The 24,980-nt window shown below is 45.3% G+C and overlaps 1 protein-coding gene across 1 annotated transcript; it reads left to right on the top strand.

The window, feature by feature from the left end:
- Positions 1-407: 407 nt before the first annotated feature.
- nfkbib (nuclear factor of kappa light polypeptide gene enhancer in B-cells inhibitor, beta) lies at positions 408-23,780 on the top strand. The gene is made up of 6 exons (XM_063197735.1): positions 408-1,434; positions 2,853-2,970; positions 6,946-7,150; positions 17,803-17,891; positions 20,683-20,937; positions 21,876-23,780. Exons 1-6 carry the CDS (start codon positions 926-928, stop codon positions 21,918-21,920), a joined length of 1,221 nt encoding a protein of 406 aa, XP_063053805.1. The 5' UTR covers positions 408-925; the 3' UTR covers positions 21,921-23,780.
- The last annotated feature ends 1,200 nt before the right edge of the window (positions 23,781-24,980 follow it).

The raw sequence follows: 24,980 nt of genomic DNA on the forward strand, positions 1-24,980 counted from the left end.
AGTTGCTAACAGGCTAACGACTTCTCTTTTGAGAAACTCACCCCAGGGGCGTAGCAGCAAATTTGGGGCCCTATGTAGGCTACAATCAGCTCCAAAGGACCGCCCAGCCATTATCTTCATAAACCATACAGTGTGTGGTGCATATATACATGGGGCCCTGGTGACTCAGTCACACTGTAGGCTACCTCAATGAAAGACACCCCCGAGCCTAACATAGGCCTACCCGCAAATAATAAGGGACAAGTTCCCTATGGCCTGGTTTTGTTGGCTTTCTGCCGCACTTTCATCACCAAAATTATGGTGCTACAGTGCCACCCCGTGGCAAGAACTTAATCAGTGATGAATGGGTGATTATTTCAACTGCGTAGGTCACCTTTGGATTTAAAATTGAGCAGAAGAAGACCTAGTGGAATGAACGAGTATTTTTCGTCATTTCCAAGCGACGTTGATGACACACCGTTTACAGTAAGTCACGGGCGGGTGCATGAAACATGATATTCTTATCCTGCTGTTGTTTTCAATTCCAATGGTAGCTGGGGAGCAGGTGACGCGCATGCGCAGGTTGTAGTGGTTCATGGGATCTGGGATCTGTCGGGAATTCCCCAGGACTCTCCAGCTCCTGCCAAACAACCTTATCTGGAAGTAGCCAGGCCAACTTAACCATATCCTCTGCTCCATGACTGAGCTGAGAAGCTAAAATGAGCAAGAAACTGAAGTTGAGCGGCTAGCACAGCAGCGCTCTGCGCTGTTGTTTGGGGTTTTCTACGAGAAAAGGATCGTTCCGACAAGGAGAACATCTGAAGCAATCCCGACTCTTGCTAGGCTAGCGAAACTCAACTCAATCCCCCAGCTAACCACATTAAATTGTTACACGGGGGGACGGTTCAATCTGCAGGTAGGCCTTGTTTTGCGAGAAACACTCGAAATGGCGGGCATACAGCGGCACTCGGTGGAGGAATCCCCCAGTGATCAGAAAAACAAATACCCTCGGCCTGTGGTCGGCTACGAGATGAAACTCGGTAGCACCGATGTTGCGTCGGATGATTGGTGCGACAGCGGACTGGACTCTATCAGTGGAGTTGGCCTGAGTATCGATGGCTCTTATGACACCGAGTCCCCAATCACTTGGACCAGCACTCGGCCAAAGGACAGTTGTCCGCCTTCTTTGGGTCACTCTGAGGACCGTCCGGAGGACTGCTCTACGGTGGAGCCAGGGGATAGACTGGACTCAGCCATTGGGGACTCGATCACTGATGAGACAGTTGGCAGTCTGTCACAGGGCCTGGGGACTCTTATTCTGGCCGAACCAACAACAGGCGAGACAGTGGACAACAGATGGGATGAACGTGTCCAGGAGGTCAGTCCAGAGGTGGAACGCCAGAGAAGAGAAGAGTTGTTCAACACGCTCAACTTTGTATCCGAAGATGGTGACACGTAAGTTACAATGTATCTATCAGTGACTGCAGTGCACATACTCGCGTAGTTCTACTCATGAGCTAGACCAGGGGTCGGGAACCTTTTTGGTGGAGAGAGCCATAAACGCCCATTTTTAAAAAAATATTTTTTGTGAGAGCCATACCATTTTCGCCATTATTTCTAATGCTAATTGTCATGCACAGAAGGGAATAAAAGTAACGCTTGCATTGGGGACAAGAAGGGAGAGCTAACGAAAGAAGAACTAAAACTACTTGTAGATGTGCTGATGTGCATTTAAGAAGCCACGCGCATGCATTACCTTTAGTTTCTATCTTTTATGCATCGGAGTTGCCAATGAGCAATGAGAATGACGGAGGTGCTTCTATTCTAGCCATCAGACAGACACAGGGAAGGTGCATGAGGAGGGAGGAGGGAGGGAGAGAGAACTTCAAGACAGGATGCTCATCTTGGTCGCGCTGACTTAGTTAACATTTTACAGTTGATATGTGGCTGACATGACATGTCTATTTTTAGTAATTCGCGAAAATGCCCTACAAAGCGCGTCCCTTACCGACATGCGTCCCCAATACAGAACGCATGATTTAACCGCCAAATAGGCTACAGGGCGATTCCGTATTTCAAGGGACGAATGGCAACCCTACGTTTGCCTTCGCATTGTGGCACCAGTTATCTCGCAATCACACTAAACTGGGAAAGACTTACGTCAGTTGATTCAGCAAAAGTTCTTCCTGTAATCGAGGGAGAAGTACAGCGCTGCATTTATATCCCTCACTTGCGTTTCCTCCACTTGATTTGCCATCATAATGGCACGGTCGTGAACAGTTTCTTTGTTTTGGATACAACCGTTAGCCAGCTGAACTTTAGGTAAAGCATTACGGATGGAATGTTATCTCACACGACACGACCCAGCGCTGGCACGGCATTGTCCAATAAAAAAACGCGTTTTTCATATCTGTACAGTAGCCTTCGTCGAAGGCCTGTGCTTGGCTCAGCTGATCGGACCTGGGATGGATTAAATGCGCGATCATACTTTATATTTTGAATATTATCTTAACTTTTCGATTTCAGTAGGTCCATTTTTAATTTAGTGCCGTAACAAAATTATTCATGGCTAATTGAGTGAACAAATGACAGGTTTGTCCGAGAGCCACATGCAGTTCCCAAAAGAGCCACATGTGGCTCGCGAGCCATAGGTTCCCGACCCCTGAGCTAGACATTTCTTGTTATTAGCTCTCGTTTCTTGCTTGTGTTGATAAGTTAACGGAGCACAGGGGACTTGCATTGGCTTCACAATCATTGTGGTGGTCGTGACTTTGACCTTTTGGTGACAAGTGACTTTGTTTATGTACTATTTCAGGTTAATGGCTTTGTTTATTTTGCATGCAAATGTGACTTTCTGTGTCTGTGTTCTGCAGGGCCCTGCACCTGGCGTTGATCCACGAGCACCGGGCCTTCGTGCAGTACCTGTGTGGGGTCATCTCTCTGGAATCCAGCTGGATCCCTTACCTGGACATCCAGAATCACCTGGGCCAGGTATAACAAGTGGGCACGCTACCTACCTGTGTGTGTGTGTGTCTGTGTGTCTGTGTGTGTGTGTGTCTGTGTGTGCGTGCTGTACTAGTATCAGACGATGTGTGGGTTCTTTTATCTATGTTTATTTAAGAGTTAAGACTGACTATGGGTAAGTCGCATGTAGTATTTAGGTTAGGAGCCTATGTAACCCAACCTATTACTGCGCACTGCATCCCCCTCGGGGGCCGCAAACTAGCCACCACTGCAATGGGAGTCACAGCACGATACCGCTGGACTAAAGGTCCAGTCTAATGACCCCGTTACTAGGTATGAGGTATGGGGCCCGATATGAGGCTTCGGGAGGGAGGTTTACTAACGTTCCACGCCACACTCGGCTGGTTTGTCTCTGTTACTCACCCCCCTACACCTCACTTCCATCCGGGTCACGGCACCAATGTGACCCGACGTATTGCTGCGCACTGCATCCCCCTCAGGGCAGCGAACCTGCCACCATCCCCCTCGGGGCCGCGAACTTGCCACCACGTCAATGGGAGTCACAGCACGATACCGCTGGACTAAAGGAGCAGTCCAATAACCCTGTTACTAGGTATGAGGTATGGGGCCCGGTATGAGGCTTCGGGAGGGAGGTTTACTAACGTTCCACGCCACACTCTGCTGGGGTCCGTTTCTCGATTCTTGTCATTGCTAACCGTCTTAAGACCGTCTTACCGTTCCCTTGGATCTAGTGGTGAGCGTTGCTGTCGAGAGAGAGTTGAGTCGCTCTTAACAGGGACTTTGCTAACGACGATAGCAGAGACGCTTTCGAGAAACGGACCCCTGGTCGGCCTCTGTTACTCACCCCCCTACACCTCACTTCCATCCGGGTCACGGCACCAATGTGACCCGACGTATGACTGCGCACTGCGTCCCCCTCAGGGCCGCAAACTTGCCACCACGTCAATGGGAGTCACAGCACGATACCGCTGGACTAAAGGAGCAGTCCGATAGCCAAGCGCTACCGATACTGTATGAGGCTTTGGGAGGGAGGTTTACTAATGTTCCACACCACACTATGCTAATTAATTAGCCTCCATGATGCCTGCTTTTATTTACCACTCAATTGCCACTGGGATGATGAACATAATAAGAAATACCTCAAAACATATGCCCGCTTGACCCATTAAGTAGAGTAGAGAGTAGAGTGCTTTTATTGTCACTATATAAATACAGTGAGATTCTGTTTGGAAGCAACCCACAAATGCCCACAAAATAAAAGATATATTAACAGTATAAAAAAATATATATATAAAAGTCCATATGCATCTCACAGTATAGAGAGTCCTGAAGTATTGAGGGGGGGCAGGTGACGTATTGAGTTCAAAAGTCTAATGGCAGTAGGATAGAAACTGTCCTTCATTCTCGTAGTGCGGGCACGCAGAGTCCTAAAGCGCCTGCCAGATGGTAGCATGGTGAAGAGCCCGTGACCAGGGTGTGTAACATGAAGGTTTTTTTTCTGTAAGGGAATATCATCCTTTATATTAGCCTAGTGTTCAATGACAGTTTTCCCATTGTTCTAAAGGGACAGGCATAAAACAATTGGCCCCGTTTACTCCCAGAGATTGTTCTGTTCAAGTCTTGGTGTCATCTTGGAGGGGAAACAGTGGGTATGACATTGTGATTGTTGTATGAAGACGAGCCACCTTGGCTTTGCCCTGGCTGCTAAGGTGATGTGTAACTGAGCAAGCCAAATGCTCTGTTAGAATGCATGTCGTCACTGGTCAGTGTGTCCAATAAAAATACCAAATGCAGTGTTTCCATCACAGGACATCTAACATTTTGCCAGGAGATATAAAGCATTTCATGACAGCAGGCATCTCGGGAGCACTAACTTATACAGTATGTACTTACCCTTGCTGCGTGTTATTTTGCTGATGTCATTTTACATAAACTTTTTTTTTTAGGGAGAGAGAAGTCATGTGTTTTTGACTTTTGCACATCTCACTGGCCTATATAAATGTCAGTTTGAGTGCCTGTAGTCACAAAACTACAGAACATGGTGTTGGGAAAACAAACGGCGACTGCAAAAAAGTTTTTCCAAGCATGTACCACAACATGATGGGAGGAAGATGTGATGCAATGCCAGGACCGCTGACAGCTTTGGCCTGACTCGGGACAAGAGTAATTTTTAAGCCCCCTCTGCTCATAAGGGTTGGAGCAGGCGTCACCCAACAGTTTTTCTCTTCCTTTTAAGGGTGCTGACCAAAATATTGTAAAGCTGAAAAATGAAAAAAGGTCGCTCCATGCATAAGTTTCTTTATTACACAGACGTGTTTCGGCGCTCTGCCTTCCTCTGAAACGCGTCTGTGTAATAAAGAAACCTATGGATGGTGCGACCTTTTTTCGTTTTTAAGCCCCCTCCCTCTGCCCAATACATACAATGTAATGTGGACCCACTTCTGTGCTAGCCTGGGCGAAAGCGACCGTTGACTCCGTCAAACAGTCTGGCAAAAGCCAAGAGGAATTCGTCTCCGTGGAGGGTGAGAGATGGTCTGATCTTACTCTGCCATTTAAATTCATTGGAGTTCCGAAATCAAATGAAAACCCATAATGTGCTTAGCATGACTGGACGATGTAGCGTCACAAAAGCATACAAATAACAAAACAAAAGTGTGAATATAGTTACCATAACCAATCAGTAACGGACTTGGCGGGTGAGTTCTGCGTCACCACTCTCAACTGTTTGCTGATTGGCTAAACAGTGAGCAAACCCAGCTGGGAGGCTTTTGTCAGACTACTTCCGTGCCCCCTCTTGCTCAATGAAAAAAACATCTATGCACCCACCCCACCCCCCTCCCCGGCACAGCAGGCAGCCATTACGACCCCTTGAGGAAGAGAAGGGGAATCCCAGAGGTCAGGAAAGTCCTTATAGCTCCTCCCCACTCCTCATGACTGGCTGGTTCTCCCACTATCTCGCCGTGGAAACCACCTGGTCTTCAAAGAGCTAGTTAATCAGTGCGCAATGTGTGCATTGTCTGAATCCTTTATGATCGGTTTGAGTGATGTGGCATATTATGGATTGTTTGTAGTAGAACACACACACACACACACACACACACACACACACACACACACACACACACACACATTCAAGGAGGGGAAGCGCCCAAGAGTGGACGTTGTGCATATTGTTGTCAGAAGCAGGTGAACCATCACAAAGAAGTCTGCCTTTTAATCCCATTGTTGTCACAGGTTTTTCTTTTTTCAATCTTTTGTGTCTTCCTTTTTATGGATGATATGTTACACACTCGTATTGTTTGGTTAGACTCCACCCTCTGGTCATTTGTCTGTGTCGATGTGTGTGAGTGTTTGGCGTTGTACCGTATCTTTTACATGACTCCAGACTTTGACCCGCACGAATGTTTATTCTTCATAGGATGAAGTGATTCTTAAAGGTCAGGTGACGTGTGGTCAATTTGTGCCCTTGTCACGCAAAGTTATTGTCTGCTGCTCAAGACCATGCAACAGATACTCTCTCTTTTTATTTTTTAAATGAACACATACATCTGACTGTGCTCTTCATTATTTAGTCACCTTGTCTGCCCTCTTTCTATTGCTCACATTCTCTCTATCCCTCTTTCCGTCTCTGTCCCCTCCTCTGCCCTTTCCTGCTCTCACTCTCTCTCGCTCTCCTTCACTCTTTTGCACTCTCTCATTCACTTTTTTGCTCGATCGCTCTCTCTCTCTCTCTCTCTCTCTCTCTCTCTCTCTCTCTCCCTCCCCCACCACCATCTGTCTGTTTCCATCTCGTCCTAACTGTTTCTCTCTCCTCTCTGCTCTCCCCTTTCCATCACGTCTCTGCCCTCCCTCTCTCCCCCTCTCTCTCTCTCTCTCTCTCTCTCTCTCTCTCTCTCTCTCTCTCTCTCCCCTTCAATCTTGCTCTCTCTCTCTCTCTCTCTCTCTCTCTCTCTCTCGTTTCCTCTCTCCCCCTCTCCTCAGACGGCGTTGCACCTGGCGGTGATCGTGGACCAGCCCGAGTGTGTGCGCGGTCTGCTGTGGGGGGGTGCGAGTGCGGAGCTGCAGGAGCGGGGGGGCAACACACCGCTGCACCTGGCCGTCCGGGAGCTGAGGACCGAGTGCGTCCGGGAGCTGACTTCCTGCCCCCGCCTGCCCCCCGACCACCTCTCCATCACCAACTACACAGGTGGGCACACACACACACACACACACACACACACACACACACACACACACACACACACACACACACACACACACACACACACACACACACACACACACACACACACACACACACTCGCACTCATGCACATGCATACACAGGCAGACAGACAGACAGACAGACAGACACACACACACACGCGCGCGCGCACACTCTCGCACTCAAACACATGCATGCGCACGTAAATACACACACACACACTCATACACATGCAAGCACACGAGCACACACATGCATGCACACACATGCATGCACACACACACACACACACACATACACACACACACACACACATACACACACACACACACACACACACACACACACACACACACACACACACACACAGGGATGAATCATTTGAATGATAGAATTACTTTTTGCTGTGTGCCCTGGCGCAACCTCTATGGCACCAACTACACTGGGTACACTTTCGTTACACACACACACACACACACACACACACACACACACACACACACACACACACACAGTAGAGGTCTGCGTAATGATGTCAGGCGTTCTATTACTTTATGCCCTGGCACCAACTATACAGATGAGGAGGACTGAGGACTTAAGGGCGGGTTATGCTTCCTTCCAGTGCCACAGAGTGAGCTTGTCGCAGCCATGATGCAGTTAATTTTGATTTATGCCCTGTTTTGAAGCACGGTCTGCGCGATGTCATTCCACGCTCAAACTGCCTTCAATACAAAAAGTAACCTAGACGTGTCGGTTGTTTTTTAGCTTCACAGACTCGACGACAATGAAAATGAAACATTAAATCTTTATATCACGTGCATGTTTGATCGCACTGGCAGCCACCGTGGTAGTTTAGAACAAAGAAGTGGCTCATTTGTCGAGGACGAAGCGGAATGTTTCCTCGACCTCGGAAACACTGTTCAACTGTCCAAATAACTTCAGCGTCGTAACTTGCAAGCGCACGTGTTGTCTTTGGTTCGTGTAAATAAATGAAACGACAAAGCACGGGCAACTTATTTAATGAAGAGCTCACAGTCCGTAGACCGACGAAGGTTAGAACAAGGAAGTAGCTTGTTCTCGACTCGAGGACAGAGCAGGCTGGTCGAGAGGACCAATCAGAGACCTATTTTCACCCTTCACACCGTCGCTGTCTGCATCACTCCCTGCGTCGAGACACAATTTTGGGGAGGTGCCCCAGAGTACCTGCGTGATGGGGGGGGGGGGGTTGCTTCACTCCGTTAACTGCGCGGCTCACTGCATCACGACGCAGGGACGCTGATCTCGAGGCATAAACCACCCTTTAGTCAGTACACACACACACACACACACACACACACACCAGGGATTACTAGCTTGAAGGATGGAGTTACAGTACTTCTGTATGTCCTGGCACCAGCTTTATAGCAACCACGTCTCACACACACACACACACACACACACACACACACACACACACACAGGGCCGGTTTTTAGCATAGGCCGGCTAGGCGGTCGCCTAGAGCGCCATGTGAAGAAGGGGCGCCGAAATGGCGCTCTCCTATGCGTAATTTTGCGATATGAAGTTTTTTTTATGAAGTCGCAATCAACAAAGAGTGGCGAAAGCGCTCCTCACGGCAAAGCGCCCCTCAGCCAATAGTAATATCGCTTCCAACTGTCTCTGGGAAGTCTGTGAACCAATAAACAGACAGTTCTGAGAAAGGGGGCGGGACGAGTGACAGCCTGCGCTCTATTTTGAATAGAGTTCTTCAGTAACGCGGAAGCATGTAGTAGATTGTAGTCTTTCATGTTTAAGGACTTCCTGGTTCGTATCGGCTTCCGGCCTCCATTGAGAATGAATAGGGGTAAATTTCAAATTCTCCGAGTGCAAGCACGCGCTTAGCGAACCCCCGCAAACTGTCGAGGGTGTTAAAAATAGGCTGTAGGTATGACATGGTTGATCATTTTGTGTCAAACTTCGACATAAATACGATGTTGCGTCCATATGCTAAACCCGGAAGCTTTTGGCGACTACAGAAGTGGCGCCTGTATCTAACGGCATGTACGTGCGGAGGGTTGTACCCATGGCAACCAAAGGAAAGTATGTAGTTCGGAAGTTTTAATGATCAGAAAGGGGTTAGCAATATTGAATTATAATCGTCATGATTTAACATGTGAATACACCAACATGATGATACGATCCGTTCCACTAATGAGAAAGGGATGCGGGGACACGCTAATGTTCGTTGTTGCCGTGCAAGTTATATTTTTGCCAAACCTGAATCTCTATGGCGTTTTGCAATGTAAAAAATCGCCATGGAACCGGTAGTCCAAACGCCGCATACAAGTTGACGTCAACGCTGAAGAGCTCTATTTGGAGACTCACTCGAGAGACAGAGAGGGCAAGCGCAAACAATAGTGCTGCTCTGCTGGATGGAGATTATTATGTTCTCATTAAACCACTCATTGCATGATGCAGGAGTTTCAGAGGGGGTTTTGGAACTATGTGATTTAATCAGCAACCGTTTGTGATTATGGAAAGCCTAATAGTTATGAGGTTACTATTTGGAATTAGAGAGAAAAAGAGCTTTGTTTTTGATCAGAGAAATCGCTAGTTAGCATGCTAACATTAGCCAAGTATGCCAAGCAATGAAATCCTAGCCTAGAAATCTAGACGCCCCTAGCGACCGCAAATTGAATTTGCTCCCGGGGGCAGTCTAGCGGACCCCGGTCGTTTTGCGAGGCTGAAAGTTATCCGATGACAGGGCCAATCAAATCGCGAGGGGGGCCGGGCTACTTAGTAAACAGGAAACTTTCTAAGAAGAAGCATGGTGTCCGTCCGTGCTACGTACAGCACGAAAGTGTTCACTTAATTTATAAAGCCTGGATGATAATACATTTCGTGTCTGACATGGATTGATGTAATAATACACCATGAACTTATCGGACACAAATAGATCACAACACATTACCATTTGATCATTCGATGTTTTAAACTAGCTCGGTAAGCTAACTTGAGCATTTTACAGAACCAGATAGTCACACGCTATTATCAGACCCCTACTGTAGGTGTAGAATGAAATTGCTGCCCCAATTTCTAATAAGACACATGCCATTAAAAACGAGACATTTGGGAGCTTTGAAAGTCTTTGAGTAGCTTACTAAATAGATGGGAATTACATAGTCTACCAAGCTAGTGGCTAGCTAACCTGTCGTCAATAACAGCCTTGTATTATATGCCTGCCCCATATTCTGTCCGTGTCATTAAAAACGAGACATTTGGGAGCTTTGGAAGTCTGTAAGTCGCTTACTAAATAGATGGGAATGACACCTAGTCTACCGAGCTAGCGGCTAGCCAATCTGTCGTCAATTACACAGAGCTTGGTATCCGTGTATTAGTTATGGGTATACAGCTAGCTAGCTAACACCGAACATGCCATGTTGACAACAATCATAAATATAACCATTTAACAAGCCCCAAATGGCTCAACATTTCGCTGGTTGATCAAGGAGGGCCATGTGGTTGAAAACGAGGCATTTTTGAACTGTATAAGTGAAAACACGATTTATTAGGACACTTTTGTGGCTGTGGTCATCACACGCAGATTCCCTGATTGTCGCTCCCAACGCAGGACGCTCCCCGGTCGGCTGGGTATACAGCTAGCTAGCTAACACCGAACATGCCATGTTGACAACAATCATAAATATGACCATTTAACAAGCCCCAAATTGCTCAACATTTCGCTGGTTGATCAAGGAGGGCTGTGTGGTTGAAAACGAGGCATTTTTGAACTATGTAAGTGAAAACACGATTTATTAGGAAACTTGTTTGTGGCTGTGGTGATCACACGCATTCACTGCTACGACGCCTCGGAGTTGCCGCTTCGCAAGACAGCTGTGACGTTACACAGAAGTGTGTGGGGATTGGTTGTTTGCCATCCAATTGCGTGGCGTTGAGTGCTGAAGCAACCGTTTATCCCGCCCACACTGCTGCCCAGCCCTCCTAGACCCTGGTACAGCTTTTTGCTGTACGGCGTCTAGATTTCTAGGCTAATGAAATCCAGTAAAGTAGCTGTTAGTAGCCTACTCACTACTCACTAACACCCACCTGATATCATAATAGGCCTACTTGCTTAGGTTGACAAGCAATGTAAAGTAAGACTGGTGCAATGTTTAAAACAATTTTAGCTGCCATATCTCCTTCCATCCACATGAATTACCTGCTTGTTGTAAGCTTAAAAAAAACATTAATTTCCAGACCAGAATGACATAGCCTACATTAATCATGTAACAGAACCATGCACAGCAGACAAGTGAGGCTATTTACTATATTTTGTATATTATGAAATTCAATAGCGTGACAGCTCTTCTCCCTTTCTCTCACCCTGTCCCTCCAGTTCAAACACATAGATAGCCCCCTTCTCATTCTCCTACTCACAAATGCACCACTATTTCCAGTCCAGAAATGAAATTGGTTTGGAAGACAGCACAAATGTGTAGCTTATTAAAATTGTTATGCTGCCATGCTTTGTGATGCTGTAGGTAGTGTAGATCAATGCAGACCTCCTTGGTAGGCTTATTGTCTACACATGCATTTTACATGCAAATGTAGGCCTACTGTATCACTCTCCTGGCATTTCAATTTCACGTTACAATTCAAACACATTGATAACCTCCATCTCATCTGGGGTTGGGGGCCCCACCACCATCACATCCAACATACCACACAGTGAAGCTACTTTCATGCGACTCAATCTGATGTGTTGGTCGCCTGTCAAAAAGAACCACAAATCCATTTGATGAAAACCGGTTGTTGTTCTTGATGCTATTTAGGGGGGGGGGCACCAGAACTCAAACTCGCGTAGGGCACCAAATAAGCCAGAACCGGCCCTGCACACACACACACACACACACACACACACACACACACCAAACCCCACAGGGCTGCGTAATTTCAGGTATAAAATTACGTTTGCTGTATGCCCTCCTGGCACCAACTACAGTGATGGGCAGGACTCCCTTTCTCATTACACACACACACACACACACACACACACACACACACACACACACACACACACACACACACACACACACACACACACACACACACACACACACCCCAAACTCCACAGGGCTGCGGAAGTTCAGGTATAGGTTTACATCTTGCTTTATGCCCTGGCACCAACTATAGTGGTGGTTAGGGGTGCAAGGTCTCTGGCACATCGTCTGATCGCCGGGCACAAAAATCACCGTTGGCAACATTGTTGAAGACGTGAAAGAAGGCACATACTCTCCTTGCCGATGCCAATGAGTTTATTGACACACAACTGTCTGTGCTAAGGCATTTTCAAGTTTCAAAACATTAATTCAGTGGCATCAGCAAGAACAGAGTGTGGTTTATTTCACCTTAAAGAAAAAAATAATTGTTGTGCTAAAATCATTGTTCCGGGTAGATACTTTCTCCTTCAAGATTCCACCCTTCCACATATGCAATTATAATGAAATCTGATTCTTCGCTAGCTGCTAGGTGGACCCATTAGACTCAATGATAAATGCTAGCTTGGAGGGGAAATATGCACTGCCAGACTCGGCAAACTGCGGCTGGAAGTAAAGGAGAAATGTAAAATTGAATAATTTATCTCAAGCGGAGATACCGTATTAGATGGGCTTATTTCCAGAAATGGTATGGTATTGCTTCAATGTTGGCTTCTATCAAGGGTCTGTGCATACGCATGAGAGGAGTAGGTTATGCCTTATGGGTCATATAACACAGATGTGCTCCTGAATTTCGTGTCAAACTGATGCAAAATCAGTAACAATAGCCTCATACGACTTTGTTGCTGTCGACCAACATTGACGAAGCATGTGAGCGAGAACTTGTTGTCACGATGTGGGTGTTATTAAATACAGCACATTTAAAGTCGGCCACAAATATGAACGAGACGATGAGCTCGCACCAGTTTGCTCTACTAACACACCACGTGTGAGGAGTGGGGGGACAGGCAGTGAGGAGGAGCTGAAGTGGGGACCTGACGAGTGTTGAAGGAGATAAGCAACTGCAGAGGTTGCAAGATCTGACTGCAGTCGCATTCATCCCGCGATAGTTTGACACCATGTGACATGTCACCTCGTCAACACAACATCACCGAAATTTTGAAGTTTGACAGGAAATCTAACGTCATGCAACTTTTTGAGCCAGAATACATTGCTGTCTAAATGCGCATACAGCCGTTGCGGTATCTCGATCGCACTTAATGTGTGATACATTCCACACATATCCATATTCAGTCATGGGTAAGTGATTAGGGTGTCAGATTTGTCACTGCCTTGAACACACCTTCCAGGGCCGTTGGAGCTGCTCAAAGTTGATCGCTTCCCGACAAAGTTGGTGGAGTTCCTGATTTCTCCAGAGCTCAGAAACTGAGTGCATTCCAATATGCGACCTTGCGTCCTCCACTTGTGCTTGTGGCCTCACGTTTTGCTGATGCCCCACCTCCGTGGAGAAAACTATTTCAGTTTCCCCGCTGTCAGCCTAGCCTCAACAATTTTTGTGGGACTATTCTTCATTCACCATCCAGTTTGCAATTGAGAAAATGACTTTACAATTGAGCTTTTGCGAGATATTGAAATATAATGCTGTTGTCAGTGATGTCACAACGTATTACTTGGTACGAGGCCACAAGCACTAGTGGAGGACGCAAGGTTGCATATTGGAACGCACCATATATTTGTATTGCTCCTGGCCTGACTAGAAGCAACATCGAAGGTGTTGTGTCACTAGGAGGGTGCAGCCTGTCTTGCGCTCCCCAAACTCCACCATGTACCCTGAGCATGTGATATGAGGTCCCGGTAGACTTCATCCAAATTTCAAAATATTTCACACAGTGTGTTTTTACTGGGTGTAGAACATGTTTACTATAGGGCCAAGGCAATATCTACGCATGCGAGGAGTACCTATTGTTCATAGGTGTTGTTTTTCCTTTATTTTATTTTTGCATTTTAATTACTCTCATTACTCTCCTATTGTTAATTCACTGAAGCTTTGTTATACTTTCCCTATTGTTATGTATTTGTTTTTGATTGTAAAGTGTCCTTGGGTATTTTGAAAGGCGCTCAAAATAAAATGTATTATTATTATTATTATTATTATTATTATTATTATTATTATTATTATTATTATATCTAACATAGACGATACATTCCACACATACTGTATCCATATTCATCTCACAAGTAAGGCATGAATGGGCCTGTAAGGGGTACAAGAGTATGATTTACTCAACGCAGGCTTTAAAGTGATACTGTCCCATTTTTGGAAATAAGCATATTTTACACCTCCCCTTGAGTTAAAGATGGCCTCTCAACGTCATTTAATTAATATTGCCGTGTTCCCAATTGTTATTGAATGTGTTACGCGTTGGTCCTGTTTTAAAAAACGTTCTGGTTGCTTTGTTTCAAGACGTTTTTGCAAGCTGGCAAGGTGGCTTGTGGAGAAACGAGAGAGTGTTCCGTGTTTCTCGTGTTTCTCTGATTGGCTCACTCCTCCTGCTCTCAAAGAAACGCGTCTCTGATTGGCTCAGTCCTCCAGTTCTTGGAGAGAATGTAATGGGAAACAGAGTCGCCACTTCCCCGGGTGGTACTGCACTATAGGGGCGCCAACGGAGGCGTGCAGGCTCCATTCAGGGCTGTGCTCTTTCGACAGCGACCCCTAGGCGAGCTGCAGGCACGGAGCAACCGGAGTGAGCAGGCTTTATGTATGAGGCTTTGTGCTGTGTGTGTACCTGAGAGTAGCAACCAGCTGATAGCTAAGCTAAGCTATGTTTCGGGCCACCAGACGTTGCTTGTTTTGAAAACAAGCAGAAAAAAATTACTCGACATGTTTTTAGATAAATGGGTCGATATAAACCTTTGTGGGCAACGCCTTCTTTCGACGTGACGAAACACAGAAAGGCTTTCGTGATTCGCTCGTTTCTCTGCATTATTTATGTAAATTGGGAAACACCGGGAAACACAGCCAGGAGAGTTGACGCACCGCTATGAGAGCCTTGCAAGTGAGTTTAACTTGGGGTGACCGTCCGATCTTCGAAAGGAGTGAGTAAAACTGAGTTTTATCGGAAGTTGGCCTTTAAATAATAGTGTTTTACCGTTCTCCTTTACTTTCAACCGTTCCCTGGGTACGGCAGTGCAAATTTTACCTCCAAGCTAGCAGTTAACAGTTAGCCGCCAGCTGGTCTCATAGGACTCAATGTTAACTGCTAGCATGGAGGTACAATTTGCACTGCCATACTCAGAGAACGGTTGAAAGGAGGTTTAACACATTCAATACCAGCCGTTTTTTGGAATTCAGCTGTAGACTCTGAGCCAATTTCATCATTTTATGTCATTTTTTGAACACCCACCGAATATTTTGTCTTCAACCCACAGACACATGTCAGGGCTTGTTCGAAGGCCCAAAGACTCAGCTGTCTGTATATTTTTCTATGCTTTTTACACATTTTTCTAGCTTGTTCCATTCCAAAGTTATTTCACTTTAAGCGCGCACTGGTTTTGTTAAAAAATAGCGATTTTGAACATTCGAACTGAGATAAAGCCTTTTTTGTCACAGGTGCGCTCTGACTCTCCGAGTTTAAATTGCGGGTCTAAATGCATTTTCACGCCCAAAGAACAACTCCAGTAGCTTCCAAGTAAACTATTTTGATGCAAAAATCACCTGGTCAGGCAGTTCAGAGCATCTGAAATGCTAGCTGGCTAATGTCACTTGACTGGCAGTTTTCGTTCTGTAGATAAAAGTAGACGTGCCAAAGTACTCACCCAAAAGTAGGTTACTTCCTGCTGTGTTGTATGCTGTTTTTCATTACAACCTTCCATTTTACACCTATCCTGATGGCAGCAAAACTCCTAATCCTTCCATATGTTTAGGAATAGGCTAGCTAGCAAGGCAAGTATGTTTTGATTCTCCAGCCCAGGAAGTACTCGAGACATGACGTGACGTGATCAGGAAGTGGTTTGACTGGCTGTAATAAAACTCAAATACTGTGTGTAATAAAATGCACAGATGATGAAATATCCAGATCCTGACTTTGTAAGAGTTTTGACTTTGTAGGAGTTTTGACTTTGTAGGTGTTTTCATGATCCATGTCAGTTCTGGTCAGGTCAGGTCATCACATTATTACGAAAATCACACAAAATGTGCATTAGAATGTGTAGATTCAGAATCCAATTAAAAAATGTATAATTTTACGGTTTGGGAGCCAACGCATGGGAGGCAAAATGTATTTTTACGTGACTTGGTAGTGAATGTGTTAATATAAGCTTATTTCCAAAAATGGGACAGTATCACTTTAAGTAGTGGAAGCTCCCATGAGGAGAGGATTTCTGTGAAAACATCGGCCTTGGAAAAACATGACTGAGGCAATTCTTTTAGCAACTTGAATGGATGATTTGAATAGATGTGATGTGACGTGCGGTATGAACACACACACACACACACACACACACACACACACACACACACGCACGCACACACACACACACACACGCGCGCACACACACACCAAACCCCCCTCTCCTTGTGTTCCATAAACTTTCCCATCATGCTCCTTGTCTCAGCCTCCCGCCCACGCCAGGGTCCTGCTCTGACAAGCGCCCCCCCTGCTCCCTGTCATCTCAACTTCTGAGTCTTTGGTAGTTGCAAGAGTGTCTCATTAAAGATTCACCATGTTTTCGTGTACTCATCACACCCATATCTCTCTCTCTCTCTCTCTCTCTCTCTCTCTCTCTCTCTCTCTCTCTCTCTCTCTCTCTCTCTCTCTCTCTCTCTCTCTCTCTCTCTCTCTCTCTCTCTATGGTTGTCACCGAAAAGCCGCTGTAAATGCCAGAAAGACTAGAAAGCAAATGCTATTGCGGTAGCGTGCTGTGAAAGTGGCACGTAATAGCTTTGTGCTCACAGCGCAAACTTGCTGTTGCTTTTTCTGAGGTTACTTTGTTCCTCGTGTACACAGAAAAACGCCTTGATGCATCACAGAGATGAGTGTTGAGATTTGCCATGTTGGTTGGTTGTTTTGTGTTGCGGTGACTTCAGTATGAGGCACAGCTCCATTTTGACGGAGCGTAGTGTTTGATTCTAGTGGGAGCTACATTCATTTAACTTCACATTGGAAACACAACTTCAAACTTCTGTGCTAACTCCTGTCACGTAGATGTTTGACAATAAAGTACAGTTTGACTGACTTTGAAGTTCAAGTGTAATAACTTTCTTTTATCTCTCTCTCTCCTCCATTTCTCTTCTCTCTCTCTTCTCCATCTCTATTTTTCTATCTTCTCTCTCTCTCTCTCTCTCTCTCTCTCTCTCTCTCTCTCTCTCTCCTCCCCTATCTCTCTATTTCTCTCTCTATTTCTCTCTCTCTCTCTCTCTCTCTCTCTCTCTCTCTCTCTCTCTCTCTCTTTCTCTCTTTCTTTCTCTCTCTCCCTCCTCCTCCTCCTTTCTCTCTCTCTCTCTCTCTCCCTCCTCCTCCTCCTTTCTCTCTCCCTCCTCCTCCTCCTTTCTCTCTCTCTCTCTCTCTCCCTCCTCCTCCTCCTTTCTCTCTCTCTCTCTCTCTCCCTCCTCCTCCTCCTTTCTCTCTCTCTCCCCCTCCCTCCCTCTCCCCTTGTCACAGGCGTGAGTGCTCTTCATTTGGCTGTGCAGAAAGGCCGAGGAGACATCCTCAGTATGCTGCTAAGTGCCGGGGCAGATGTCAACCAGAGGGTGAGAGGAGAACTTAATATACATGCACGCATGTAGTACCACACTTGTATACCCACACACCACACACACACGCACACGCACACGCACGCAGTTTGAAGGACCACACTTGTATAACCGCACACACCACACGAACACACAGTCACGCACGCAGTTTGGAGGACATAACTTCTCAATGGTGCCACCAAATGAGCGTATTAGAGAGGGTGAGAGGAGAACTTAATCTGCGTGCCCACACACACACACACACACACAGACACACACACACACACACACACACAGACACACACAGACACACACACAGATACACTCTCAGGCAGTCTGAAGGACTCATGACGTTACTACTTGATGGCGACATCACATACCGAATAAGAGCACTAGAGGGTGAGAGAGAATCTACTCTACATGCCCATGTGCCACACATGTACAGTTGTGCTCATATGTTTACATACCCCAGCAGAATATACGCTTTCTTGGCGATTTCTCTCAAAATATGAAGGATTACACAAAACCTTTTTTTCACTCTTTGCTAGTGACTGGCTTAAGATATTTATTAGCAGTATTTTGTGTTTACTCTTTCAAAAGCATGATCACAACCCAAACTACCCAAATGACCCTGTTCAAAAGTTTACATACCCTAATGTCTGATGCTGAATATGGCCCTGTTTAACATCAGGGACCGCTCTAAATTGTTTGTGGTAGTTGTGGATAATGTTCTCTGATGACAAAACAGCACATTCTTCCTGGCAGAATGGTTGTGTCCTATAATATTTTGGGTGTCTTGCTGGAACCTCACATTTGAGGTTTCCCCTGAATGGCTCAATGATGTTGAGATCAGGAGAGTGAGACGGCCGCTCAAAAACTTCATTTTATTCTTTCTGAAGCTAATTACGGGTTGATTTGGCTTTCTGTGCTGAAATATTGTCATGTTGGCATGTCCAAACAATGCACCATGTGCAGATTCAAGGCTGATGAGTGTCAAGTTTCCTCCAGTATTTTTCACAGGGCAATGTATTCATCATTCTGTGAGTATGGACCAAAAGTGTAGTGCATTTGTAACTCAAATGTCCCCATGACATCAGTGGTCATTACCATGTTTCACAGAAGGGATGGTGTAACTTTCATCATAGGCTCCGTTGACTGTTCTCCAAATGGTACTGTTAATAGTGGCTGAAAAAAGTTCCATATTGATCTCATTTTTCCAAATGACTTTGTCACAGGCATTCTAATGCTTCTCACTATGCTATTTGGTGTATCATATGCAAAATAACATGTTTGCATTTTTGTAGTAATGGCTTTCTCCTGGCAACACCCAACTGCCCATCTTTCCTCAAGTGCCTCTTCCCTGTACAGTTTAAAACATTTTTTCATGTTGTCCTATATTTCACCTGAAGTTATTTTTTGGTTGTCCTATGCCTCCTGAACTGATTCCTGATTCCCTTGCAATGATCATTGCAATGCAATGATTCCCTTTCCCATTGGCTTGATTCCAACCAAACCCGTCATATTGCATTTCTGAACTGAAATTCCAACAGAGCCAACATGACAATATTTTGACACAGAAAGCCAAATCAACCCGTCATTAGCTTCAGAAAGAATAAAATGAAGGTTTTTGTGCGACCATCTCACTCTCCTGATCTCAACATCATTGAGCCACTCAGGGGAAACCTCAAATGTGAGGTTCCAGCAAGACACCCAAAGATATTATAGGAAACTACCATTCTGCCAGGAAGAATGTGCTGTTTTGTCATCTGAGAACATTAAGAGCCTTATCCACAACTACCACAAACAATTTAGAGCGGTCCTTGATATTAAACAGGGCCGTATTCAGCATCAGACATTAGGGTATGTAAACTTTTCAACAGGGTCATTTGGGTAGTTTGGGTTGTGATCATGCCTTTGAAAGAGTAAACACAGAATATTGCTAATAAATATCTTAAGCCAGTCACTAGCAATGAGTGAAAAAAAGTTTTTTGTGTAATCCGTCATATTTTGTGAGAAATCGCAGAGAAAGCGTATACTCTGCTGGGGTATGTAAACATATGAGCACCACTGTAGTACCACTTAAATACCACACACACACACACACACACACACACACACACACACACAGCTTGAAGGATTGACAGCATTACTTAATACTACTCGATGGTGGCACAGATTAGAGTGCTGTGTGCTGATAGTCTTCTGCCCGCCGCCATTTCTTCCTCTCATGTCTGTGTGTGACTTTTGTCATCCTCGTTGACTCTTGATTTCACTTTCTATTCCAGTCAGTGAATTGCGTGACCTGTGTGCTCTCAGTTTCTTTTTTATGACTATAATAATGTATTATCTCTATATAGTCATATTTTATCTCTCTATAATAATGTATTATCTCTGTATAATAATGAATGATCTCTTTATAATAATGTATTATCTCTCTGTGCTTATCTCTCTCCCATTCACACACATCCTCTATTTCTATCTCTCTCTCCCATTCTCTCTCACACACACACTCACTCTCTCTCTCTCTCTCTCTCTCTCTCTCTCTCTCTCTCTCTCACTTCTCACTAACTCCCTCTCTCTCTCACTCACTCACTCACACACACTCACACACTCTCTCTCTCTCATTTGCTCTCTCTCTCTCTCACTTCTCACTCACTCACTTTTCACTAACTCCACTCACTCACTCACTCACTCACTCACTCACTCACTCACTCACTCACTCTCTCTCTCTCTCTCTCTCTCTCTCTCTCTCTCTCTCTCTCTCTCTCTCTCCTCTCTCCCCCCCCCCCCCCCCCCCTCCTCCCCATAGGACCTGAGTTCGGGGCGCTCCCCTCTCCACTGGGCGGTGGAGTCCCAGAGTTCCCAGCTGGTGGGGCTGCTGCTGAGTGCCGGTGCTGCGGTGGACCAGCGCTCCTACGCCGGCCACAGCCCGCTCTACTGCGCCCTCCACAGGCCCAACCAGGAGGTGCGGGCCCTGCTGCGGGCCGGAGGGGCCGCCGACACCACGCCGATGCAGGAGGAAGAGGACGAGGAGGAAGACGAGGAGGAGCAGGAGAGTGAAGAGGTAACCAGATAGCAAACCTCTTGTAGGACAGTCGGATAAATCAAGTGCATACTTTTACGGGAGCCATGTGACATCAGGTTAATGCGCCTTTACGAGACCTAAAGTTAGGAGACCTTTAGGAGACCCTAGGTTGAGAATACACAGTGTTCTCTCAGCGCTGTGGATGGCAGTAGCGAACATATTATACAGGCTGCCACCAAACGCCACAGAAAGAGAAGTAGGGGACGACACCCCCTTAGGAGGGGACTCACTAATTCGACGCCCTTTCGGTACTTACCGCTTACGTCATACCACCCTAACCCTAAACCTAACCCTAACCTTAACCCTAGCCCTAAACCTAACCCTAACCTTAAATCGCTTGTTTGAAATGTTTGATTACCATGTGACGTACCACGTAAGTACCGAGAAGCCGTCAAACTAGTGGGTCCCCCCTTAGGAGACCGAACTTGAGTAGACACTTTTGCATTGGGTAGACGTCCTGCCAGTATGTGGTTGCAGAGACTAATGGTCTATACTTTTTAAAAATATATATTTTTTTGGGCTTTGTATGACTTTATTTGAGATAGTACAGTTTGAGAGTGTGACAGGAAATGAGTGTGGAGAGAGATTGGGAAGGATCGGCAAAGGACCTCGGGCTGCAATCAACCCGGGGTCGCGGGTGTAATGGTGCGACGTCTTCGCCCATTCAGCCACCGCGTCCCCGTCTAATGGCCTCTCAGTCTGTCCTAATGAGTTCACATTTTATTCTGATTCAAATGACTATTTCTGATTAAAACAGGGGAAGGCAGATTCATTAGGATTGCATATTTCATTAAATGAAACCAAAAGCAAAGAACAGAAGAAAAAAGGATAGATTTAGGACGTGTATGTGGTAGTAACTAGTTGAAAAGTTGAATTTATATCAAGTAAAGGTTCCAAATTCCTTGCTTTGCTTGCAGGAGGAGTTTGATGATGTCATCATTAATGGACAGCGCGTGATGTAAATTGGAGGACGGAGGAGCTGTGCGGTGTGCCATTGGTTGGACAGCGAGCGGGGTTGTGAAGTGGCCTCCTGCCACCACCAATGGCAGCGCCCAGCCACACCAACACCCAGGATGGGACTGTGTTGAATTGGACATTGGATCATATGTTTGTTGTGAAGTCGCTTGACTTTGTCCTGTAATGCTGTAGCAAAAAAAAGAAGAGGGGGAGGGAGAGGCTATAGAGCAGCCCGGTAAGCTAAAACACATCCCCAGCAGCAGCGGTGTGCGATTGGTTGGGTCTGCCCCAATTCTTAGGCAGGCCTGTGGTACACCTGCTTCAGATGCTAACGCCGCTGTTGACTGGGGACTGGATTCATTTTCTGTCTGTTTAGAGGACACTGTTGGACATTGTTTTTTTGTTGTTGTTGTTGTTGTTGTTGTTGCTGCGTAGCTGGGGAAACGGACAGATGCTGCTGATACGGATCAACAAGATGCATGCAAGATGGAAGAAGATGGAGGACTCTGTTTTGAACTGCTCATGTCTGCAACAGTAGAGTCAGAATCTTGAGTGACAGCTTGGTTCAGTTCAATCTCACTGGTGCCATTCTACTTCTCTCTCCAGTTTAGCTTTACTTTGGGGTTTGGCTTTTCATTTCTGCTTTTACTTTTTAAAGGAGTAAACTTATGTCTTTTTGGTGGTGGGATTTGGAAAGTTAGAAATCTGTGTAAGTATGTGGAAAAGGTATTGGGACTACCATTTAGCTGGTCGTCATAAGAATAACACAAGTTCCCTCTGTTCCAGGTACCCCAGAGGCACTTGTGTGCTTGAGTTCCTCTGTCTGAATTGAAAAAATGTTTTCCAAAATTCACTCATTAATATAATATAATTGAACTCGATTATTGAGTCATATTTTCGGGAACGCTTCTTAACACAGTTAAGTTGAAGCTTGAATTATCTCCTTGTCTCGTTTCTATGCTGACCCACTGAGAAGTGGTTTACACAGGAACACATGGCCAGAGAGAGTAGAGAGATATATATATATATGAATATATACTTAAAGAATCTCTGACGTTGCAGCTCAGTCTTAATTGCAGGCAGAGTCTCCAGATTTTTACTCAGCCGTGTAGTGTAGTGTATTCGCATAATGTGGCTTGACCCTGCCAAACAATGCTGTTTGAAGCAATTCGATCTATAGCATTGCTTCTGGAACATTCATCCTTTTTGGAATTTGAATTTCAGACTTTGTCATTATTTGCCCAGATTTGGGATCAATAAACTAAATATATTTATGTATAATTTAGCAAAGTGCAGGTAAGCCAAGAAACCAGGAGCCACACAGGAAAATAAAATTAAATATTCTACTTCCCGGGTAAACCTTGGAATCTCTGGTTCCTTTGAGAAAAGGACGAGAGTGACCTTGGCAATTGGCATACTTCCCCTGCATTAACCTAATCATATTTATTCGGGACACTTACTAGAGGGAACGAACAGAGGACCCAGATTAGAATGGTGGTGGGATTTGGATGACTTTGAAATGATGATTATTATTATTATAAGGTGGCTTTTTAATGCGTCATCATACCCTTTATTTCTTTCATTTCCCAAAGATGTTGAGGCCAGGGAAGGTGTGGTATACTATGGAGTGTTTGTGTGGACCCATGAAGACTGTTTTTATTGTCACTTTCTTCATTTTCCTTGTATGACTTGTGCATATGAAGAAAGTGACAATAAAAACTGACTTGAGTTGAATAAAAGCAGACAGCGATGCTGTTTACAAAAAGAAGCCCTTTATGCTAAGGCAACGTGAGAGTCAGAAATGGTCAAAACACTTGAGTAAAAAAAAAAAAAAGTTACTTGTATCTGTAACGTTACTGTCTAAAGCAGCACTCTGTCTCTCTTTATTTTGGGGATGTTCTCATTCTGACCTGTGAGAACAGGCTCTCTGTCTGTCATTTGTACAGTATTGCATTAACACACCTACAAAAAGGCAAATGGGTCTTTAACCCTCCCATGTTTTACTCACCCTTGGGTAAATATGACTGTGTATATATTCTTTAATAATTTAAATGGGGAAGTGCGTGTGTGCGTGTGTGTTTGTGCTTGTGCGTGTGCGTGTGCGTGTGCGTGTGTGTGTGTGTGTGTGAGAGAGAGAGGCAGCAGAGGTTGCATGTTTAAACCATGCTGTGGGTAGTCTGTATATTTAAGCGTTCATATGTGTTGTGCAGATGCAGCCAGTACAGGTGGGGGTGTTGCAGAAAACAGGTGTAGTTAGTGGACTTCCTGGTTATATTAACTATGAGTAAGTGGTCAGTCTACTAAATACAAATACTGATGTGGCTTTGTTACGATATCCTAAATCTCTTCTCTTAGCAGGTTCACAACTCACTCTCAGTGCATTTAGCTAGGTTTAGTCACTTCAAGTAAAAAGTGAAAGTCCTGTCATCACATATTATCCCCCCCGCCCCCCTGTGCTGTGAAGATAGCCTGGGAGTACAGTACATGGCAGGACTTCCAACTTTCTCGATCCAGTTTTTCTGCCTCTACATTCTGCTATACACCCCAGGCCAGAGCTCCCTCCCTTCAAGCGCTCCGGACTTAAGCAGTAGTCTTATCAACCAAGCTGTCTGAAGACTAACAGCTTTACGTAGCAGTAGTCTTGTCTATCAAGCTGTGTGAAGACTAACAGGACTTAAGCAGTAGTCTTATCAACCAAGCTGTCTGAAGACTAACAGGACTTAAGCAGTAGTCTTATCAACCAAGCTGTATGAAGACTAACAGGACTTAAGCAGTAGTCTTATCCATCAAGCTGTCTGAAGACTAACAGCTTTACGTAGCTGCTAATGATGGTTGCAGTCTGCTCTTTCTATTGCTATTATGGTGTCTATGGTAACGGGCCTACCAATTAAAAGTGAAAGCTCACCTGAATAAGAAGCCTCTTCTGTTTTACATCACCAGCACAACAACATGACTGGACTGCACTCTATGGTGAACATAGAGAACATATAACACTATTCTTCAGCCAATTAGAATTTATTTGATGGTGAAAATGGGAGAATACCACAGACCAACACAGTAGTATT

This window comes from Engraulis encrasicolus, chromosome 4, assembly GCF_034702125.1.
Source record: "Engraulis encrasicolus isolate BLACKSEA-1 chromosome 4, IST_EnEncr_1.0, whole genome shotgun sequence".
Classification (NCBI taxonomy): domain Eukaryota; kingdom Metazoa; phylum Chordata; class Actinopteri; order Clupeiformes; family Engraulidae; genus Engraulis; species Engraulis encrasicolus.

Bases quoted from the DNA above. Each gene is read 5' to 3' on its own strand.
- nfkbib (XM_063197735.1), top strand. From the start codon at position 926: ATGGCGGGCATACAGCGGCACTCGGTGGAGGAATCCCCCAGTGATCAG. The intron at 1,435-2,852 runs GTAAGTTACAAT...TGTGTTCTGCAG, and splicing joins GTATCCGAAGATGGTGACAC to GGCCCTGCACCTGGCGTTGA. The intron at 7,151-17,802 runs GTGGGCACACAC...CCCTTGTCACAG, and splicing joins CTCCATCACCAACTACACAG to GCGTGAGTGCTCTTCATTTG.